Consider the following 23,127-nt stretch of genomic DNA (forward strand, 5'->3'; position numbering starts at 1 on the left):
AGATAATGGCAAAAGCGGTATGTGAATGTGGGCTGTCTGGTGGTAAAATCTGATATCTAGGACGATTCATGCAATATGAAATGTAACTAAATGACACTGGTTTCCTTACCAGTCATACTAACATTTACATTTTTGTCCAATTGAGCTGTTTTAAGATGCATGTAATTCGCTCTGGATAAAAGCGTCGATCTGCTAAATTACTCAAATATAAATGTACATTTACCGATATAACTTGGAATGTATCAAGTGGTTTACTCCGAGATAATCCATATTTATTTTTGATATTCTGAAAATGTAGTCTCCGCGTGCGTTAAATTCTAACCAACTTTCTAAAAATAGCCCGTCTTGACGTCACACAACCAATCACGGATTAGTCGGGCGGGAGGGGTCGGTATAGGGCCAGTTTGCTACAGGCCTTGCATTTCGATAATACTTTATTATGCACGAATAAGACGAACTTTTGGAAGCGGTGAATCACACCTGAATTTCTCGACCATTGGGTTAACCAAAATCAGCAAGGAAAAACCAACCATTTGGCAAACAAGAAGAAAATAATAGATGACGTTATTAGCTGGTCTGAGAAGGCGGGCTAAAAAGACAATTTGACAGATACCAATAGACAAATCACAACATCACAACGATTGGATTTACTGATGCATATCCAATCAACAGTTGTCTCGTACTGTCTGTCACATAAGTATTGGCCAATGAGGTATATTCAGGGGGTGGATCTCTGAAGCAAGAGTTCGTCTCTGTAGTCTGAGGATTAATGGAGGGCTGTTGATTTTCGCAAGTAAACCACAGCTGATCGGATCTGAAACCTGAGAAATCATCGGACCTGAGCTCCAGGAAAGGGAGGGGCTGCTATCGATTTGCAATAATAATTACTTGGAAAAGTGGATATATAAGGTTTTTGTGTCGGAATACATTGGAAAGTAAAAGGGCCTTTAGTGGGGTCTGTAAGTGACTGACTGACTGATATATAGTTAGCTAGGAAGGCGACGATAACTAGCGAGCCAGCCAGGCGCGCTGAACCGGTTCGACGTTCTTGATTGTACCAGGTAGAGCTAGCTAAGCAACATTCGCAACAGAATTAGAGGGAAAACCGGCTAGCTAGCTAGGTTGTTGGCTAGCCATTGGCTGGCCAGCTAGCTAGCCTGTGCAGCTAGCTAGTTTACCCCCCCAACCCCGGGTAAAGGAAAAGTAGTAGCGGAGTAGAATTGACTGTTGGCTAGTTAGCCATGATAACAGCCAGCTAGTAGCCAGCTTCCTCAAATACAGAACTCAAAAGGCTCCTGAAAACTCACAAGTAACCCAGATCCAAGGGATCCCTATCGGCCTGCAATCATGGGCAACGCGCCCACTGCCAAGAAGGGCAACGAGATGGAAAGTGGTGAGTTTACTTTGCTTCCTACTAGTAACTTAGTAGTACTAGCTGCTTGACAACTAACAGTAACTAAGGTTTGTTACATTTCTGCATTGCTACACGGGAGGGATGAAAGTAATATCCAATATGCATTCAAGATCCTCTTGTGGCCTAGTCATTACATCTATGTATTCTCTCCCATCTCCAGCCTTGTAAGCTTGTATGGTCAATTGTACGCGCCCCAGACCACCCTTTTCACTTTGGACTCTTGTTGATAAGATTGTGCGCTTATATATTATTATATAGCTATTAAATAATGACAAAGGTAACGCCTTTATCTTGAATTTCCAAAAGGTTAGTCTGGTTGTAGCCAGGAAACCCCCCAAAACCAGACGGGCAACTTGACACACGCCCATGTCAGCCAATTACCAATACACATATCTACCTACTGCATCCTATTTTCACAACAAATGCTCGTCCTAGGCTACCACCTGTCATACCTAGGGGTCATGTACAACAGTTAATAGTTCTCTGCAGGACTGTCAATACTGAGTTTGATGTGAAACTCCAACTGAATTGACTACTACACTGCTCTTTCACCTGTATGTTTGGTAGTACTGCATCTTTATCTAGGCCAGGGATGGGCAACTTTGATGGGGGCCACAACAAATTTGAACTCTTGATTTGGGGCTGCAGTGGCTCGAGGGTCTGCGTAACCACATCGATACCCACACATGCAGGCAGAGGCCTAGGCTCCAAAGAATGCCTTTTGGGGGGGCCCTAAGTGCTAAAGCCTTTTGGGGGGGCCCTAAGTGCTAAAGCCTTTTGGGGGGGCCCTAAGTGCTAAAGCCTTTTGGGGGGGCCCTAAGTGCTAAAGCCTTTTGGGGGGGCCCTAAGTGCTAAAGCCTTTTGGGGGGGCCCTAAGTGCTAAAGCCTTTTGGGGGGGCCCTAAGTGCTAAAGCCTTTTGGGGGGGCCCTAAGTGCTAAAGCCTTTTGGGGGGCCCTAAACAAAATTTTAAGTTAGAGTTAATTTCCTGTAGTTCTACACATTTTGTCATGGGACGTAGAGAAACTGTTGCAGGTTTACGGTCAAGAGAAATGTTTTTTTTATATATGACAGAGTGACTAACAAAATCGGTGGGTCAGTAATTCAACCATGATTACAACCAGTTTAGATAGTTTACCGCTAACTTACCAACCTAAATTTTTTTAACTTGCATAAGAGAAACTGCTGATGACCAACCACATTTTGCAATTGCACCTTGTGTATTCTACTATTGTGCTAAAGGCTACAGTTGCGGCTTTCAAGGAGCGGGACACTAATCTGGACGCTTATGAGATATCCCACTATGACCTCTGACGAGGCATCAAACAGGCAAAGCGTCAATACAGGACTAAAATCAAATCATACTACGCCGGCTCTGATGCTCGTCGGATGTGGCAGGGCTTGCAAACTATCACAAATTACAAAGGGTAATTTAGCCACAAGTTGCCCAGTGTCACGAGCCTACCAGACCAGCTAAATGCCTTCTGTGCTTGCTTTGAGGCAAACCCCATTGAAACATGCATGAGAGCACCTGCAGTTCTGGATGACTGTGTGATCTCGCTCTCTGTAATACCGACGTTTCAAACAGACCACCATAGTCTCTGTACCCGAGAACGCTAAGGTAATCTATCGCCCCGCAGCACTCACATCTGTAGCCATGAAATGCTTTGAATGGCTTGGCGCACAGCAACACCATCCCAGACACCCTGGACCCACTTCAATTCGCATACTTCCTCAACAGATCCACAGATAACGCAATCTCTATTGCACTTCACACTGCCCTTTCCCACCTGGACAAGAGGAACACCTATGTGAGAATGCTTTTCATTGACTACAGCTCATTGTTGAACATCATAGTGCCCTCCAAGCTTATCACTAAGCGCAGGAACCTGGGACTGAACAACTCCATTGTCAACTGGATCCTGGACTTCCTGATAGACCCCCCCCCCCCAGATGGTGAGGTTAGACACCACACAAACCCTCTACACGGGGGCCCCTCAGTGTTGCGTGCTTACTCCCATCCCGTACTCCCTGTTGACCCACGACTGCGTGGCCGTGCATTACTCCCAACATCTTCATTAAGTTTTCTGATGAGACAATGGTGGTAGTAGACCTGATCGCAGTCAACGATGTGACCGCCGTTAGAGAGGTCAGCGGCCTGGCAGTGTGGTTTCAGGACAACAACCTCTCCCGTAGAGCCAGAAAGACAAAGGAGCTGATTGTGGACCACAGGAAATGAAGGGCCGAACACTTCCCCCATCCACATCAACGGGGCTGTAGTGGAGCAGGTCAAGGACTTCAAGTTCCTGGTGTCCACATCACTAAGGAATTAACATGGTCCACACTAGAGGTAGACCGATTAATCGGAATGGCCGATTAATTAGGGCCGATTTCAAGTTTTCATAACAATCGGAAATCTGTATTTTTGGGTGCCTATTTGCTTTTATTTTTATACCTTTTTTTATTTAACTAGGCAAGTCAGTTAAGAACACATTCTTATTTTCAATGACGGCCTAGAAACAGTGGGTTAACGGCCTCGTTCAGGGGCAGAACGACAGATTTTCACCATGTCAGCTCCGAGGATCCAATCTTGCCACCTTACAATCTTGCCACCTTACACCTTACTAGTCCAACGCAATGACGACCTGCCTCTCTCTTGTTGCACTCCACGAGGAGACTGCCTGTTACGCGATTGCAGTAAGCCAAGGTAAGTTGCTAGCTAGCATTAATCTTATAAAAAGCAATAAATCATAATCACTAGTTAACTACACATTGATATTACTAGATATTATCTAGCGTGTCCTGCGTTGCATATAATCTGACTAAGCATACAAGTATCTGACTGAGCGGTGGTAGGCAGAAGCAGGCGCGTAAACATTCATTCAAACAGCACTTTCGTGCGTTTTGCCAGCAGCTTGTCGTTGTGCGTCAAGCATTGCGCTGTTTATGACTTCAAGCCTATCAACTCCCGAGATGAGGCTGGTGTAACCGAAGTGAAATGGCTGGCTAGTTAGCACGCGCTAATAGCGTTTCAAACGTCACTCGCTCTGAGCCTTGCTCAGGTTGTTTACCTTGCTCTGCATGGGTAACGCTGCTTCGAGGGTGACTGTTGTCATTGTGTTCCTGGTTCGAGCCCAGCGAGGAGAGGGACGGAAGCTATACTGTTACACTGGCAATACTAAAGTGCCTATAAGAACATCCAATAGTCAAAGGTTAATGAAATCTAAATGGTATAGAGGGAAATAGTCCTATAATTCCTATAATAACTACAACTTAACTTCTTACCTGGGAATATTGAAGACTCATGTTAAAAGGAACCACCAGCTTTCATATGTTCTCATGTTCTGAGCAAGGAACTGAAACGTTAGCTTTCTTACATGGCACATATTGCACTTTTACTTTCTTCTCCAACACTTTGTTTTTGCATTATTTAAACCAAATTGAAAATGTTTAATTATTTGAGGCTAAATTGATTTTATTGATTTATTATATTAAGTTAAAATAAGTGTTGGTTCAGTATTGTTGTAATTGTCATTATTACAAATACATTTCAAAATCGGCCGATTTTTAATCGGTATCTGCTTTTTTGGCCAGCCAATAATCGGTATCGGCTTTTTTGGTCCTCCAATCGGTCGACCTCTAGTCCACACACCAACACGTTGTTAAGAATGCACAACAAAGCCTCTTCCCCCTACAGTAGGCAGAAAAGGTTTTGGCATGTGCCCTCAGATCCTAAAAAAGTTCTACAGCTGCACCATTGAGAGCATCTTGACTGACTGCATCACTGCTTAGTATGTTAACCCCTTGGCATCCAACCGCAAGGCGCTACAGAGGGTAGTGCGTATGGCCCAGTACATCACTGGGGCCGAGCTATACAAGGACCGCTATACAAGTTGGTGTCAGAAGAAGGCCGTAAATGGTCAGACTCCAGCCACTCAAGTCAGACTGTTCTCTCTGCTACTGCACGGCAAGCGGTACCGATGTCCCCCCCCCTCCCCAAAATATTATATATTATTTTAAAAATTGTTTGGTGGAAATTGATCCAAGGGGTGGCCACAGGCTGCCAGTTGCCCTTCCCTGGTCTAGGCCAATCGGTGCCACTACAGAGGCACACCTGTCAGGTAGCAGGGGGAAGATCCTCTACTTTCAGTGTAAATCGCTATGTATAGGACTTAAACACACTGCAGATGTCCTTTTTGGATGCAGCTTTTCAGGAGAAATAGTCAGCCTAGTTTGGAATAGAGGATAGAATGGTCCTTGTTATGTTCCTCTTTTTTGGGACTTCAGTGTTTATCCCTGCCCCAGCCTATACAACTTTAAGAAGCCAAACTTTGCCAGATGTCTGACTGTTTATTTATATAATTGATGTTACTCGGGGGAACCCCAATGTAAACACAGTAGTGATCATCAGCCTTGAATCCCACACTGTACTTGACTGAAGGAGAGAGGAGGGTGTGGTGGGACACTGAAGGCACAGGGGCGGGGTCATATGATGCGGGTGGTGTGATCCTCTCCAGGCTAAACCGTGATACTGAGGAGTCTCTTGAACATCATGTGATGAACAGCATTTAGAACAAGAACACTCTGTGTGCCCTCCTGCCCATCTCTGGGTCGCGGCTCCCTCTCAAAGCTGCTCTGCACAGCTTTTAGCCGGTGCCATCCATTTGTTTCCCCGCTGCTTCCCTTTTCCTCCACTGTCTCTCTGCTTCCCTATAAGTGGTGACTCTCTCCCTCATTGATATCCTGGTCTTTTAACCCTCTGTAACTGAAGTCCCGGAGTGGCAGTCCCGGAGCAGGTTTGGAAAAACAGTGTTGTGTAGGCTATGCATCCATAACACTAGCTGTTACATTGGCGTGCGCTTGGTTGGAACGGGTGTCTGTGAAATGAGCCTCGGCTGCTTGTGGAGCATACATGTGAAGAGCGGACCAGCCTGGTAGCATTAACCCTTGTCTTTGGGTCTATGTCCCACTGAAAGGAGGCCGCCCAGAGATCACTGCTCCACCGCCTCTCAGTTGTCTAAGCACACAGCTTTGTTTTTAAATGGTATTAATGTCGTATTAATGGAGGGATTAGCGGAGAGCTGCACACTGCTAAAATCCGACCCCTGGGCGGGGGCAGAGGAGGTCCCAGAGCCGTCAGAGGTTTGTCCACATGCCATGCTTGACATCCTTATCGGCCTGGATGGCCTCGCTATGGGCCCGCCCTGATCCCCAGAGACAGGTGCTGACCGGGGGTTCAGACGCTTACGCCCACCACGGCAGGGCAGCTATTTTCAACTGGACAACCAGAGGAAAAGGACAACATGCAGCCCGCTCTGAGAGACAAGACTATAGAGGACGGTGAGGCTTAAGGTCCGGTTCAGGTGGACCCTGTCTCTCAGCCCTGCCTGCCCTCTCTTCCCTGATACAGACGGACATAGGGGAGGCTTTGCTGTGGAGAGCTGAGCCAGGGCCCACAGGAAGGAGCAGGGTGGACAGTGTATGAGCGCAGGCAGGAAGTGGAGGAGCCTCTGGATTCATTGCTGCAGAGTGTCAGGCTTTGTCTCTACCTACATAACATGGCAGGACAGCTTCAAGTCTAGTCAGATATCCAACCTCTTATACAGAATCCTCCAAGGGTCGGTGGTGCTCCACTTGTCTCGAAGTTCAGGGCTCCTCTCTGAAGGACACTTTTTCCTTGCTAGTTGCTACAGGTCCTAGGCTGGTGCCATGTCGATGCTGCACAGGCTGGCGGGGAGGCTGTTCCAGCACGCTGGGCCCTGTCTGGGAAACACCAGCGGTGGGGAGGGCAGACACTGCCAGCCACAGGAGGAGCCAGCAGCCCACTGCTGGAGTGAGTGACTGACTGAACTGACTTGACTGGAGCAAGGGGGCGGAGCCTGTTCCCACGACACTCACGAGGGAGGGGAGTGATTGGTGGGAGTGGCTTGAGGGGGGCAGGGGGATGTGACTGGGTGTGTCAGCCGTCCGTACACACAATCGCACTGTTTTCCAGTTCTCTTGTCGATTCTGTGTGTTTTACTATACTTGTGAGTACCAAAAGTTCTCACAAATGCTAAACCAACTAAAATTCTGAAGTGTGGACGTTTTGCTGATTCTCACTTGTAAAAAGGCAATGTTGGGGTTAGAATTAGGTTTAGGGAAAATAGGATTTTGAATGTGAATCAAATGTTTTTGTTCCCAAAAAGTCGTCACATGTATAGTAAGACATAGCTGTGTGTTGGGCAGGATGACTATGCTTTGGTCCGGGTTCTACGAAAGTAGACTCAATTTGATTAGCTTTGGTTTTTGGCTAGGTTAGTTGTTTTTGTACTGATGTTGTGTGACCAACACATACAAAGCTCTTTTTGATTCAGCACCTCGTGTTTGTTCTGTTGCCTGGTGTCGGCTGCGTCACAAAGTTCCAGGGAAGCCGTTTGTCTGTCTCCCGGGAAACCTGTCGGTGTCCCTGTCCAGCGGGGTTCCCTCTATGTGCTCCGGGCCACATGTGTCTGTCTCGGGGACAAGATGTCTGACTCACCCTAGCTTCCTTCAGTCTGGGTTTGCATATCTGAACATGTCATTCCATTGTTGTCTACAGTCCCTCTGTGTGGGTACTGCTCAGTAGTCAGTCCCTCTATATGAAATTACATTCATTTGGCCCTGTGACGCTACACTGTCAAGGTGGAGCTTTCACTGTGGCTATAAATATGTGGGTGGCTGGCAGGGTGGTTTACACTGGCTTGCATAACAGGGCCAGGCTGGTATTTGTATAGCACAGCACTTCTTGACTCTTTTTTTTTTTTTTTTTTTTTTTTTTTTTTTTTTTTCACTTCCTGACCTTTTTATTTTATTATTATTTTTTTTTAAAGGCACTTTGTTCTTCTGGGCATGCTCAGATACTCTTGTAAGAATGCCCAGTCACTCTCACCTCTTGTAACTCCAAGTGCTGACTGAACTTAAGTACCTGACAGTACAGTGGCCAGAGAAGCAAACCACGAGGACTGTAAGGACTGAGGTCTGTGAAGTGGCTGGGTTGTGGACTTATTGCTAATTTCCTCTGGACTCTCTCACACACCCAACGGATGTCTCTCTGCATCCTCGTTTTCTTTCGCTTCCTCTCACCATCTCCCCCTCTCACTTCACTATATATATATATATATATATATACCCCCCCCCCCCACAAGTGTGGCTTTCTGTATCACCCCCCCCTCCCCCATGTCTCTGTCCAGCTTCACTCGTATCACCCCCCCCCCCCCTACGTCTCTATGTCCAGCTCCACTCGTCCACTGTCTAATGTGTTGCCTGCGGGCTGTGTGCTCTATAAATTAGGTCTGATGTGGACTGGATGTGGTTTGGCGGGCTCCAGAGTGACATCTCGGTCAGTGCGCCCCAATCTAACCCCCTGTGCCTGCGTCACAGGGTCCCAGCCAAGCCCAGGGGAGAGATGGGATTGATCGGGACATCGATCCTGGACGCAGGGGCACAGTGGTGTGTTGCATTGGGCACTAGAGGGGATGTGTTTTCGCTGTGGTTGGTTTGTGACTGCTGTGGTTTCTTTAGAAAAGCTCTTTCGAAAACATCTGAAATGGTTTCACACCGTCCTGCTGTGGCATCTCACATGGGTACTTACATAGACCCAGGAGGTTTTCCTGATCACATGATCTGAGCAGGGAAAAACCCCTTGGTTTACTGATGGGTTGTGTTGATGAGAGTAATATTGATGGTGCCAGGAATTCAGGTTGTTCTCATGGTTTGACAGAGCAGAGGACTGTCAGGACTTTTTTTTTTTTTTCATAGGAGAGATCCTCTCTGGGCTTCATACATATAACCCCTGGCTGTGGTGATGCCCCTCCCCTGGTGACCAGGCCCCTGCTGTTGATGTGTGTTTACAGGATCGGGAGCAGGAGGTAGAACTGTGTGCAGAATAAATATAGATACAAACGGCGCACAGGTCCACTTGATCTATGCGAGTTGTTGTAACGAGAGCAGAGCACTGTGGGCTTTATTTGGCTCTGGACTACCAGGGGCTCTGGCTGCTGAATGAGCTCTGCTCTTTGCCAGGACACAAGACAGACAGATGAAACTGGAAAGTGAATGTAGAAGGTGAGGGAAGAAACCAAGGAAGTTGAAGGTTGTCTGTGTTTCTGGACGGAATGGGAGAAGGGGCGATGAGCCAACCACTGTGAGGAAGAAGAGGCAGGTCGCGACGTAGAAGGGCAGGGCTGATGTCAGGCTCAGACAGCCACAGGAAGAGCTCCAGGAGGCATGGTAGCAGGAAGAGGGAGTCTGGGTCCACCTCTGGCTCCGGGGCTGCAGAGGCTGCGGTTGCAGCACCAGAGATGCCCATAGTGATCCCTGACGGTAAGGGAGGGTGGCAGTGGAGAGGAAGGCTAGGAATCATCTTCTACCCATCAGATGGTATTCGTGGCAGCCAAGCCTCGCAAATCTAACAAAAAGGCTGCACTAGATCAAGTCAATTCCACTTGGGCCATTGTTGGTTTAACTGTTGAGCTGTTTGATAGCTAGACGTAACTTCCCTCCTTAGTTGTGGCTGTAGGCCTACAGTATGGAGTGTCCTCTATGGGAGACTATGTTGGGGTTTACTTAGCTGGGAATAAAGGAACAAACTGACTAAGAAATGTACTCTCCCAGGAGACTAGTCTGCTTTTCTTCTCAATGGCTCTGGCATGGGAGCAACATGGTTGTAGTCATGTTTATATGAACTTTGGTCAGTGCTGCTCTCTGGTCTTCCTCTTCTGTTGGAGTTCTCCAGAGAGGGCTGCTAGAGGGGTGGGTAAGTGTGTGTTTATAGCCCCTTTGTGAATGGAGAAAAGCAGAACCACTGAGATATTAGTGCTGATCACAAGGGTCTGTATGGCTTTGAGGTTTTGACTGTTAGTGATGCTCCAGAGGTTTTGTATAATTTCATCCAGTAGTTTTGAGTTTTCACGAGCCAAAATGGTTCCCCAACAATTGTGTACAACGTCATCCATTTTGTATGATATGTTACGAATTCCAATTCTTACAATATATTAGGAATTAAGTGTTTACTATGAAAGGGACAAGCACGCAGCTCGCCAGAACAAAAATGTTTATGGAATGTAAGGATTGCGTGGCGTTCTCCAGATTACAGATGGTGTATTAGGCTATCCATGTGTGAGCCATAAATTGACACAGAAGATTTTCGAGATCTCTTCATTTAAAGAAAATTGCATACTGGTTTAAGAGGGTGACAGATTTAAATGTTCAGCTTTCCTCATCGATTTACTGTAGTGTATGTATTCTCCCCTCAGCCCTCTGTATCCTATAGTAGTATTAATAGTACTGCTTACTAGTAGCAGCCTGCCAGACACTGTCCCCAGTGTTGAGTGGTACTGATGTAAACTTGCTAGTAGCAGACAGCCAGCCAGTGTTGAGTGGTACTGGTACTCTCATACAAGTAGCAGCCAGCCACTGTCCTCAGTGTTGAGGCATAGATAGATATGAGCAGGGATTAATGAGGAAGGGCTGGTATCTACATGTTCCCACAAAGCACAGTGATCAGCCCAATAAAGATAAGAGGAAGAGATGTGCTGCACTTCTACATGTGATGCCGTGTCTGTGTGCATTAGAGCTAGAGTGTGTGACTATATAAAGGTTATGATAAGTCACTTTGGAGAGGATAAAATCTCTCACACATTCACTGGCACAGAGACCGTAATGCGTTCACACACAATACATTCACATAGACTGCCTGTATCGATTGGCTCTCTGCTCTCGTTCTGACATGGCTGGAGGAGTAACTATTAGATAACATGACCTCAGTTGATTTGGCTTCAACATCAGTGGAAATAAGCCCTGTCTGTGTGGCCAGAGTGAGGGAGATGGACAGCCTTGGGCTAGGCAACACATGGGATATACTTGTGCCACCGGTAAGGTACACAAGACTCATTCTAACACATGCTTAAGTTCATCTCCAAAATATCACTATTTAGCCTTACAGAGAAGTCTTTATATTATAGCTCTGGTCAGTGGTTATAGACGTGAACCTCTGCTGAACTGTATCACAACATCCTCGTTCTCATCTAAATGTGTCTGATGGAATCAGTGTGTCGTGAAGTAGGGTAGGTGCTAAACCATCTGTTTGCTCTGTTACAGTGAAGGAGTTTCTTGCCAAAGCCAAAGAGGATTTCCTCAAGAAATGGGAGAATCCAGCACAGGTGAGTTAGGAAAGAGGGAAGTGTGGGAATAAATGACAGGCCTGCACACGCTCAAAGACCCCAGCATACCAGCCCAGTGTCAGTCACGCCTGGGTGAGAAGGGAAGTGGGCCCTCTGCTGGATCTAACTACAATCACATTTGTTCTAACTTCATATTTTTATGCTTTGGGGCATACACAATAAATGAGCCTGGTCTAGAATAGAATGATATATTTACTGATTATGTGCAGCATTTAGCATAACACTTTCCCTCCTTTTTCTTTTAGCTTAACACCAGTTTAATTTGCTATTGTAGTAATGTAAGAATCTCTCAATCTGTATCATATCCTGCTTTTGCCTGTTTTTTTGACAGGACAGTGAAGTTTGATGGGTCGTTTGAGTCCAGTGTTGCTACTCAACCTGACTCTGGCACCCTGATAGGCATTCTGGGTGTTGGGCTTGTTTCCCTGTTCTAACTGACATGCTCTCCTCTCCAGAACACCGCAGCCTTGGATGGCTTTGACCGTCTGAAGACCCTGGGCACGGGCTCGTTTGGTCGAGTCATGCTGGTCAAGCACAAAGAGTCGGGCCAGCATTTTGCCATGAAGATACTTGACAAACAGAAGGTATGGTAATGTGGCCTAGGGAGTTTTCAGAGCTGGGTTTGATTTCATTCAAATTCAGTTAGTGAATTGACTCCAAGTCCTCTTTCACAGTACATGTAGATAATTTTTATATTAATGAATACACATTTTGATTTATGTGAAATTGATCTGACCCCCTCAACCCTGGTGCTGTTACTGTCTCTCAGCCCATTAGTCAGAGATGTAGGGGGCTCTCCTTAACAAGGTGTCCTGGTTTGTTCCCCTCAGGTGGTGAAGCTGAAGCAGATAGAACACACGCTGAATGAGAAACGCATCCTGCAGGCCGTCAGCTTCCCCTTCCTGGTGCGGTTGGAGCACTCTTTCAAGGTACTGCTGGACGTGTGTGTGTGTGTGTCAGGGTTTCCATTAGCTGGTAATAGCCAACTTTTGGCTGTTTTTTTGTATTTTCTTTTTTAAGGTGCGAAGTAAAATTGGCACTGGCCCATGGTCTGGGAGAAGGAAAAAAAATACCCTTTGCAAATATATATATTTTTTGCCTATTCATTGATGGACATACCAGTTGATGTAAATACGTTTGACCGATGATTATCGGTATGTGTTAATTTGCATCATTTTGTGGAATTAAATTGGCACGTGTGTATATTCATTATGTCTCTTATCACACGTGCACAGCATACCGATACAGAACCTTTGAGAGGAAAATCTGTCATACAACGCTTTTATAAGCCCAATCATTGTGCAATAATTCTAAATTGTGTGTTAAAAATAGTTAATGGGCCATGATTAAAAATAACTCATATTTCTGTTTCTCAACTGGTAATTGAAGTGTGCTTCCTGTTCACCATTCAAATGCATAGGCAACGGAAGGCAGGCTTCAGCAGTGCGTTTAAATTGTAGTTTGCATTTTGAGAACCTGTAGCTACTTTATTATTTGAAATGTTTTAGTACATATTATGAGGCATGTTTTACCTTGCTTCAAAGTAGCCCAGGCAAAATCCCACCATATCTGTGGAGGCAGTTCTTTAATAAAGACTTCCATATAGCATTGAAACCAGTATACTATTTCTCTCATGATCTATTGGTTTTCAACTAGTTTTTTATTGTCCCGTAGCCAAATGCACGTTCTCATGTCGCCTTGGTACATTGCTGCGCTAATAATGTTAATAGTTGATCAACATTTTAAGCTGAAGTTCTGATCTGTTGCATCACATTCATTTCTGTTTTTATGTAGCCAGGCCTACTGGTTATATGAATTTGGGCTCTATCGTCCCACAACTGTCACAGAGTCTATTTGGGCTTTTTCTTTCTCGACAAGCTGACCAATCGAGTAGGCCAACGTTTCTACTATGGGGGATAGTAGATTGACATGGGCTCATAGGGGGTGTGTCCAAAAGACTAGGGGAAGCTAAGCTTTCCCAAAGTAAATTGAGTTCAATTGCCAAAATGATTATAGCCTAATTGGCCTACTCCTGTCTATACAGAAATAAATAAATACAATCATTCAAATGAGGCTACTAAAGCATGAATTGGCCACAGGAACATTATCTTCCCCTAGCCTTAAAAAAAATAAGTTGTGGATTGTTTTAAATTGCATTGCCTACAGTCGGAAGGAAAGGCAGCGTGCGCAATTTGGGTTGCCACTGTCATTGAAAAGTAGAGGCCCATCTAGGCACATTGCAATATTTCCAAACTCCATTGTGGGGAAAACACAGTTTGGAAAGCATATAGCTATTTCTGTAAAGAGAATACAATGAAAAGACTCAACTGTCTTTTAGTTATCCAAATTTAACTTAGGTTTACTGTTTATCTTATTGGCAACAGCGGCGAGCATCGGCCTTATCACCGGTGACTGTGCACTGCTCATATTCACTCTATCATTGTTGGGTCAGTGCCACTTAAGTTGTTTTTTTTTGACAATTTATTTCCTCCTCCAGTTTAGATTGCCTTCCTCCTATTTGTCTCCCCTTCTCTCCGGCCTATTCTATGGACAACGTTGTTTTTATTGATCTGTTTGTCAATGGCATCAGAGTAGGCTACCCTGTCATTTGTGGTGTTAAAGATTCTGCTAATATCTCCAGTCACAAGGTGTAGTAGAATTGAATGAGATGTGTTTTCCCCATGCGAAGAAAGAAGGGTGTCTGCTGTAGCCCAGGCATCTACGCTATATGCACACAGCCATGCATACAACTGTTTATACAAACATTTGATTGAGTTATATTATTAGCCTAAATTATGACTATCCAATATGCTCATCACATTACAAATAGCCTACTATCTTACATAAGTCTGCAAATGTGATGATGCATGGAATGTTTTATTATAAAGGTGCAATTTGTTATGGTGAATATGTGCTTCCCCAAAGTTTAAACTCACGCTCCGCCTGTGCATAGGCTAGTGGTTTTACTATTTGTTACTGGTCTTGTTGGCTGAGGAAAAGTACATGTGGACAGTTATTCTAACATCTTCAAAGTGTGCAGTAAGGGGACACGTCATTGCGTCCTGGGCTTGCATGTTCTGTTATGATTAATTACCATAATCTAAATGTGATTCCTGTCGTTCTGAGCACCCTGGGTGGACCCCCTAATCAGGTTACGCTCCCAATGCAAATGTGTCTGGTCAATTTTAAATGCGCTCAAATGTCCGGCGCCACATTTTCCTAACGGAACATACTTCCAGGTTTGTGTGTGAAGGTGAGTTGTGAACCTCACCATGTGAAATATTTATCTCTGTAGGACAACACTAACCTGTATATGGTGATGGAGTATGTCCCTGGCGGTGAGATGTTCTCACATTTAAGGAGAATTGGCAGGTTCAGGTGAGTCTGTTTACCGGTCTCCTACTGTTGGAAATATAACCAAATAGCTACAGTAGTTAATCCTCCCCATTTTCCATAGACCATGACTCCACAACAGCCTCCTAGTAAATATATTGTGGTGTCCACGTTACCCTCTGACCTCTCGCTCTCTCTCTGCCTGCAGTGAGCCCCACGCCCGCTTCTACGCCGCCCAAATTGTTCTGACCTTTGAATACCTTCACTCACTGGACCTCATCTACCGAGATCTGAAACCAGAGAACTTGCTCATTGACAACCAGGGATACATACAGGTGAGAACACACACATAGTCAAATGGCTAGCTAGCTATACAGGTAGGACTAATGGAGAACAAGCATGGGTGTGCTGTACATACTATGCATTATACATGCCCTGATTTTGTAGATGCTCTTAAATAAATCAACCTTAAATTTGGTACTAATTTAAATTCGGCCAAACAAAATGATAAGGAGGGTGAAGAGGTTGATTTTAATTTAAAAAGACAATAGTGTAATGATGAGTTTTATGTCTATCAGAAGCAAATCATTTAACTGCGCTCCTTGCTGGTTGATAACATTCTTTTACGTTTTACTTTGTAAAAGATGCCGTTATGGAACTGATTTATTTACTATAACTATTACTAATGTATTGTAAGGGAAAGGAAAACATGCTATGTGTTGCAGTAGGCCTTTAGAAAAATGCCAAACATATCCTTGACTCTATCCAAGGAAGCAAACGATGCCAACTCACTAAATGGATGAAATGGGTGAGAATAATGCAAGTTACTTCACAATCTAATTGAAATTGGGCCTAACTGAATGATACGGGTGAAGAAGTTAATTTAATCTAGAACAACAATGGTGTAATGAGTTTGTTATGCTTATATATCAGCATTGACGCCCCATGTTAATAATTTGAGTGCCTTGCAGATTGCTACAATTCTCTTTTACGTTTTACTTTGTGCTTATGTTTGCTACACCTTGGGGGTTGATCTGCGTCTGATACATATGCTGAAGGGAACGCACGGCAATTGTCTCTAGCGGCTGTTGGTAGGCTGAAAGGCCAGGCAGTTCGAGTGTTAAAGGGATCACATGCTAGCTGATACCATAGACTTCCAGTAATTATGCTAAAGCTAGTTAACATTGGCTCGCAAATCTACCTCTAACTTCCTTCATACTGGATACAGAAACATAAAAATGGTCTCCACAAGTTCATCTGACTCTGGGGAAGTAGATAAAGGGCATCATTGCCAAAATCCTGGAAGTATAACTTTAAGTGAATGTCAGAACTGTACTGTTTGTCATTGCTGAGACATCTGTGTTCCTCCCAGGTAACAGATTTTGGTTTTGCAAAGCGCGTGAAGGGCCGGACCTGGACGCTGTGTGGCACTCCGGAGTACCTGGCCCCTGAAATCATCCTTAGCAAAGTGAGTGGTCACCACCAAACCCCCGGCCTGCCGTCGCACCTCGTATCTATAACAACACTGGGGTTTTTACCGACACAGCAAAGATCATGTCACTACAGCCACTCACAAACAACTCTGACCATGATTACAACCGCTGACTAGAGAAGAGCTTATATTTTTATTTTATTTTACCTTTATTTAACTAGGCAAGTCAGTTAAGAACAAATTCTTATTTACAATGACGGCCTAGGAACAGTGGGTTAACTGCCTGTTCAGGGGCAGAACGACAGATTTTGTACCTTGTCAGCTCGGGGATTTGAACTTGCAACCTTTCGGTTACTAGTCCAACGCTCTAACCACTAGGCTACCCTGCCGCCCCATATATATGACACGTTCCATTCTTTTTGTGCTTAGTTCTGCCTCTTTCCCTGGGAATCTAACACTCCTCTTTCTCTCTACCCCCCCCCCCCCCCAGGGTTATAATAAGGCGGTGGACTGGTGGGCTCTGGGCGTGCTGATTTATGAGATGGCTGCTGGCTATCCTCCCTTCTTTGCTGACCAGCCCATTCAGATCTATGAGAAGATTGTATCAGGGAAGGTGAGTACAGAGTACATCAGACAGAAACCCAGATTACACTCTTCCTTTAAGACCTGCTTTCAGTACCAGTCAGATAAGGCAGTTCATTGTCATTTACCTCCAAACTAATTCGCTGTCTGTAGCTAGGTTTCCATCCAATTTTGAAACAGATTTTCATGTGAGTGGTCTAAAATATGCATAAAACAATATGCACATTTTCCCACCAGAGATGTTTCTATCAAATAGACTTGGTGGTGAATAAAAGGCTGATGCGTGATGACGTACTGCACATAGTAACTTTTGAGGTCGATTCCCATGTCCCGAAATGGAAAGATCCATGTTAAATGGGTTTCCATCGAAATGATCAACTCTACTGATGGTTTTGTCACAAACTGTTGTTTATATAGCGAACGTGTCCATTCTGGTCTGGGCATGCATGTGTGCTCTAGCCAACATCTCGCAGATACAGTGCAGGTAGGCTACCTACCGATTTATTATGGTTAAGAGCAATATTATTTGGGGGTCAAACGGCAGCCAAGCATCGATCATCATTTCACCAGAATAAGACCCTCAATATTTATTGGAAAGGAGCATCAAGCTCATCACTTCTACTTTCACCACCCTGTGAAGTTCAGAACTTATTTCATCTGTAGCTTAATAAACTGCATGCTTTTCCGAGTCGAAGTGAGAGGATCACACACATAACACTGCGTGACTCCAAGTTTACTTCGGTATGATGGTCATTATATCAATATTTACGAATAAAGGCATTTCCACTGCCATTTCTCACATTCATTTTAGAGACACAAAAAGATTCCAACATGGGCCTCCTGGGTGGCGCCGTAGTGGTTAAGGGCGCCGTACTGCAACACCAGCTGTGCCACCAGAGACTCTGGGTTCGCGCCCAGGCTCTGTCGTAACTGGCCGCGACCGGGAGGTCCGTGGGGAGACGCACAATTGGCCTAGTGTCGCCTGGGTTAGGGAGGGTTTGGCCGGTAGGGAAATCCTTGTCTCATCGCGCACCAGGGACTCCTGTGGCCGGGCGCAGTGCACGCTAACCAAGGATGCCAGGTGCACGGTGTTTCCTCCGACACATTGGTGCGGCTGGCTTCCGTGTTGGATGGCGCTGTGTTAAGAAGCAGTGCGGCTTGGTTGGGTGTTGGGCATGACTTTAAACCTTCGTCTCTCCCGAGCCCGTACGGGAGTTGTAGCAATGAGACAAGATGGTAGCTACTAAACAATTGGATACCACGAAATTGGGGAGGAAAAAGGGGTAAAAAAAAAATATATATTCCAACATGTCCAACAAACTGTGTTTGCATTTATAAAATTGTATTGGTATTTCCTGTTTCCATCATCCTGGTTATCAAATTTATTTATATAGCCCTTTGTACATCAGCTGATATCTCAAAGTGCTGTACAGAAACCCAGCCTAAAACCCCAAACAGCAAGCAATGCAGGTGCAGAAGCACTTTTTTCACGTCAGGTAATTCACCTGCATTAAATGGTTGGATGGAAACCTTGTTATTGTCCTACTGTGCCTTTCCTGCTTTTGTTGCTATATTCACATTAGCATTACTCTCTTCTGACCCCTGACCTTGGTGTCTTCATACATACACAGCACTTTGTTAGGCTGAGTTCTAGCTCACTTCTCCTGACCTGTTTTCCAATCCCCTCTACATAGATCATCATGACTCCACAGTCCCACTGTAAATGTATTGTGGTGTCCACCTCACCCACTGACCTCTCAGCAGTGAGCCACATACCTGTTAAAGAAGTTTATCATAGGCTCAGATCTAGGAACAGCTCATCTAGCCCCAATCTTAACCTTAATCATTAGGGTGGAAAGACTGAACAGGCCCTGTCAGAGTCTATGTGCAATCTCTGGTCTTCTGTAACTGAGTCATATTTGTTAGGAAGAATGAACATTTCTGTAACGGATGACTAGAGTTCCTCCCTCCTTTCTGTTTTGGAAAGTTTTCTACTGAACACAACCTTGACGTGTCTCTGTCCCCAGGTGCGCTTTCCCTCCCACTTCAGCTCGGACCTGAAGGACCTGCTGAGGAACCTGCTCCAGGTGGACCTGACCAAGCGCTTCGGCAACCTGCGCAACGGAGTCAACGACATCAAGGGACACAAGTGGTTCGCCACCACTGACTGGATTGCCATTTACCAGAGGAAGGTGAGAAGGCCCGCTTACATGGCTCTTCTATTGTTCACTGTATAGCCACGAGAGAGGCAGGTTAGGTTGCGACATGATTTAAGGGGTATGATTCAGAGCTAATTCCATTTGGTTGGTCTTGTTTGGAGACGTGTTACACATGCATTACTCACATAGTCTTACATAGTTGGAATGGGGTCCACTTGACTAATAACATGTTGTCCGTAACCAGTGACTGTCAAACCGCATATGTCAGAAACTGAGGAGGAATGATACTGTGAAAGCTACAGTAGCAAGAATCTGAGTATTCTCTGTTTCAGGTGGAGGCACCGTTTATTCCCAAGTGCAAAGGCCCCGGTGACACCAGCAACTTTGACGACTATGAGGAAGAGGAAATCCGAGTCTCCTTCACAGAGAAATGTGGCAAGGAGTTTGCCGAGTTCTAGGCCCAACCAGGAGTAGCGGAAAGAGCCAGGGATGTAGAGAGAAAAGGCGGGAACAGAAGGAAATGGGAGGAGAGGTGATAAGCTGGACTGCTAACTTGCATTTTGTAATTACGACATCAACAATGTAACAACCCCACCCCCCAAATGAAGAGCGAGTGAAAAAGAACGAGAGAAAAGACCTGAAAGAGCCAGCAGTGTTGCCTTTTCTGATTGTTTCTCACCTTGTTACTTATCCATGTCCCTGTTTTCCCTCTTGTGTTTGTGGCGAGGGTAGAAGGGGCAGGGGCTAACCACCTCTCTCTTCAGTTGGTTTGTATCTTGGCAGAGGTGTAGCGACACATTTTGAGTCATTGCAGGCAGGTTGAGGCATTGATGTTCTGGTACTGAATCGAGGCTCCTCCTGAGTGGGTCCTCTCTACAAGCTTCTCAATGAATGAGGGCATCTCATTCTTGTTTTGTAATTGTCCACCCACTCCTATCTTGTTACCCCAATTCCCCCCCCCATCTGTCTCTACATCCTGAATCTGTCCAAGCAATACCAAGTCCAACAGACGTGCCTATCATAATGCCAACTGGTTGCAAAACCGTGTCGAAAGCATTGGTGCAGAGCTTTGGCTATTGGTGGCATCAGCCCTTGTGCCCTTTCTAGTTGAAAGCTTGACACTCTCTGCACACGCCTTCTGTCTGCTCGTTGTGGCATGATTATTGGTTTCAGAGGATTCTCTCATCGCTTGCAGTTCAAGCAGTGCTGACCACTTTTTGATCAGAGAAACAAGGATTTATCTCTTAATTTAGGTCTCACTACCTTTTTTTTTCGGGACCTGTGAAATTGTGTACATGAGCATTTCTGATGTTAATTAAGTCTGTCTTTTCCTCCAACTGAATTTATTAGAGCATTTTAAAACCCTTTGAGGATCATTGTGTCCTCGTCAATCTGTGCTTGTGTGTTAGTGTTGAAGGGTGGGTTAAAAAGCAGTGACTAACATAATGATCACACACTCTTCTCTGACTAGTGTTTATTTAATTCATAGCACATTTATACATGTTGATTATATTATAGAAAAACGTGAATATCCATCTTTTTCCAAAGTTGTCTCTTAGCTGTGAAACCGAAATGAAGATTTCAGAAATAAACAAACGAGTATGAATTCTGCCAAATTCGCAAAGGTAAGGACATTGCTTAGGCAGACATGTTTGTCAGTTAACTATGAAGGTGGTGGTTTTTAATGCGCAGGAAAAAGTAGCAAAATGATGCATGTTATTTTTGTACAATATCACTTTTAAAAGAAAAGATGTGAAAGGAGTAAAGCTCTGGTTGTGATGAGGTATCTGAAATGTTCAAACTGACTCTCACCTGCCCCTTTTGTATGATGGATCGAAGCCCGCTTTTTATCTGCCAGAAATCATGTCATTTCATTCAGTGTTCAGTTAGATGTGAACAGTTAATACTGATTTAATCATGTTAATTCACCAGCTCTGTTCAACCTGCTGCTGGCCTGTTTACTCCTACATCCCCTGAATTCATCATCTTCAAATGGACACTTTCAATATATGACTGTTGGAAGTCAGGATGTAACTTTGTCAAATTATTTTCCTTTTCCTCATGAGAAATGTATAACAATCTGATTTATGGATTTTGAAAAGCTATTCTATGACTATTTTATTTGCAATTTCATATTTTTGGATGCAAGACAATCGCAGCCCAAATCTCACCAATGGCTGGTTTGTAGACAGAGGTGTGATGACGCAACACATTGACATGGTTTAGTTGATTTTCAACAAGGTTTTGTTTTCCCACAAGCTTTTATTTTGGGGTAATAAGGTTATATTAATTTCGTATGTAAACACTAAATGTTGAGTGATTCGGACCCCCACCAGCCTTCATTAGGCACCACACCTTGTGCACCTCTCGCAAATGCATTTCTTTGTGTTTAATAATATACAGTATTTATCCTTCATTCAGTTTTGTCATTAAGTCTGTTGTAGTATGGCTTATTTCTACCGAATGTTCACAATCAAATTTTGAAAATGATTCTTTGGCAGTCCTAGAGGTTGCATCTGAATGTCTGGAGCGGTGTGGTAAGAAGGCTACTTTACAGAAGAAAACAAACGTGTATCGAGTGGAGATACAGACTTCCAAACTTGTGCTCTTTGAAGAAGAAATGTTATGTATTTAAAAATAAAAAAAATCACAGTTCTTGCATGTGACGAAAAACAACAAATGCAAGATGTCCAAGACCTATGACATGTTTTAATGACTTTCAGATTTGCAAACATTCATATACCACAACCAACTGATAGTGTGCTTGTTTCATTGTGTGGCATCCCTCTGGTCTTTCTAAGCATCGTTAGTAGTAAGGGAGGGTCAGTGCCAGCTACAGGTATCCAGTCACCTCCACTGCCTTGCTAGGACCCTTTGAAGCACACCTCACTTCTCCAATCATGTCTCTATTTAAAATGTTTTTTAAAGAAATGTGATACTGTAAGCCTAAGTTGTGACTAGAAGGTTGGTCAATTGGTGTTCAGAAAAAGATTTTTACCATTTGGTCCTGCAAACATATACGGTTGTGCTGGAAAAGTCACTCAGTGATTAGAGGCGGAATAAGCTCCATGAACCACTGATGTGACAGCTTTTAAAAATGTAATTTGGCTTTCCTAACCCATGACCTCATGTCTATGAAATGTTTGTTCCTGTTTCTACTGACCGCCTCCCACTCCCATCATTATAACCCTATCATCAGCTTTTCTGTGTTCATCTTTTCACTCTGTTTGATTGCCTTTGTTAGCATTCTAATTTTACATATTCTTCACATTGAACTTCTCCATTATTTTTTTTACATCATGGAGAAAACGTTGCTTTAATTTTCATATTTTCTAAGTGTATTTTCAACAAACATTTGAATCCTTTTCCTTCCCAATTTGGGTACGGTGATGGTGTAGTCTATTGTACCCCCTGGGAAACAATACTGTATATCTGCCTTTGACAGTCTTAATTATCTTACCTTCTGGAGAACTTGATGGATACCCTTAGGACACAATGAGTATGTTTAAAAATAAAAAAAAAAAGTCATATTTTGCAACATGTATCATTCCAATAAAGTTTTACTTGTTAAAATTAAAATTGTATGAGTACATTTTGTAGATTATACAGACTGTTTTGTTAACAGAATGTGTGTGTATGTTGGCAGAAAATGTATTGCTGTTTGTACAGTACATTTGGTGGTTTGTAGGAGCATCTTGGTGGATGGGATGCCATGATGAACAAATAATGCAAGGAGCTGATTTCAACCTGTGTGTGTGGGCCTACACCTCCTATACAAATATGTCAATCTGTCTATTCCTCAGGGGCTTTCCAGATGAGTGTTCAGCCTCTGACCATCTATCCAGAAAATATCAGATGGGATGAGGATGAAGGAAAATAGCTTCACTGATAAGATGGCTCCTGCCTATGTGTCTGGACTGGCCCAGCTACCGCCATGGTAATAACAGCAGGTCCCCCATATCCATCTGCATCGTGTAGGCCTACAGTGCTATCACATACAATATCAC

General features: G+C 44.3%; 1 protein-coding gene across 2 annotated transcripts; it reads left to right on the top strand.

Moving 5' to 3' along the window:
• Positions 1 to 358: 358 nt before the first annotated feature.
• Positions 359 to 22,699, top strand: LOC109898739 (cAMP-dependent protein kinase catalytic subunit alpha). 2 transcript variants are annotated; one of them, XM_031834860.1, is made up of 10 exons: positions 359 to 1,393; positions 11,532 to 11,593; positions 12,070 to 12,198; positions 12,445 to 12,543; positions 14,910 to 14,992; positions 15,156 to 15,282; positions 16,320 to 16,415; positions 16,870 to 16,992; positions 18,989 to 19,153; positions 19,453 to 22,699. In XM_031834860.1, exons 1-10 carry the CDS (start codon positions 1,348 to 1,350, stop codon positions 19,576 to 19,578), a joined length of 1,056 nt encoding a protein of 351 aa, XP_031690720.1. In that variant the 5' UTR covers positions 359 to 1,347; the 3' UTR covers positions 19,579 to 22,699. The 2 variants fall into 2 exon arrangements, with proteins under 2 accessions (XP_031690720.1, XP_031690719.1); XM_031834859.1 differs by lacking the exon at positions 359 to 1,393 and adding an exon at positions 6,707 to 7,245.
• Positions 22,700 to 23,127: the final 428 nt, after the last annotated feature.

Source organism: Oncorhynchus kisutch, linkage group LG10, assembly GCF_002021735.2.
Source record: "Oncorhynchus kisutch isolate 150728-3 linkage group LG10, Okis_V2, whole genome shotgun sequence".
Lineage (NCBI taxonomy): Eukaryota > Metazoa > Chordata > Actinopteri > Salmoniformes > Salmonidae > Oncorhynchus > Oncorhynchus kisutch.

Excerpts from the sequence above, each read along its gene's own strand:
- LOC109898739 (XM_031834859.1), top strand. The coding sequence starts at position 7,122 with ATGTCGATGCTGCACAGGCTGGCGGGGAGGCTGTTCCAGCACGCTGGG. Across the intron at positions 14,993-15,155 it reads AGGAGAATTGGCAGGTTCAG|TGAGCCCCACGCCCGCTTCT; the intron begins GTGAGTCTGTTT and ends CTCTGCCTGCAG. Across the intron at positions 19,154-19,452 it reads TTGCCATTTACCAGAGGAAG|GTGGAGGCACCGTTTATTCC; the intron begins GTGAGAAGGCCC and ends TCTCTGTTTCAG.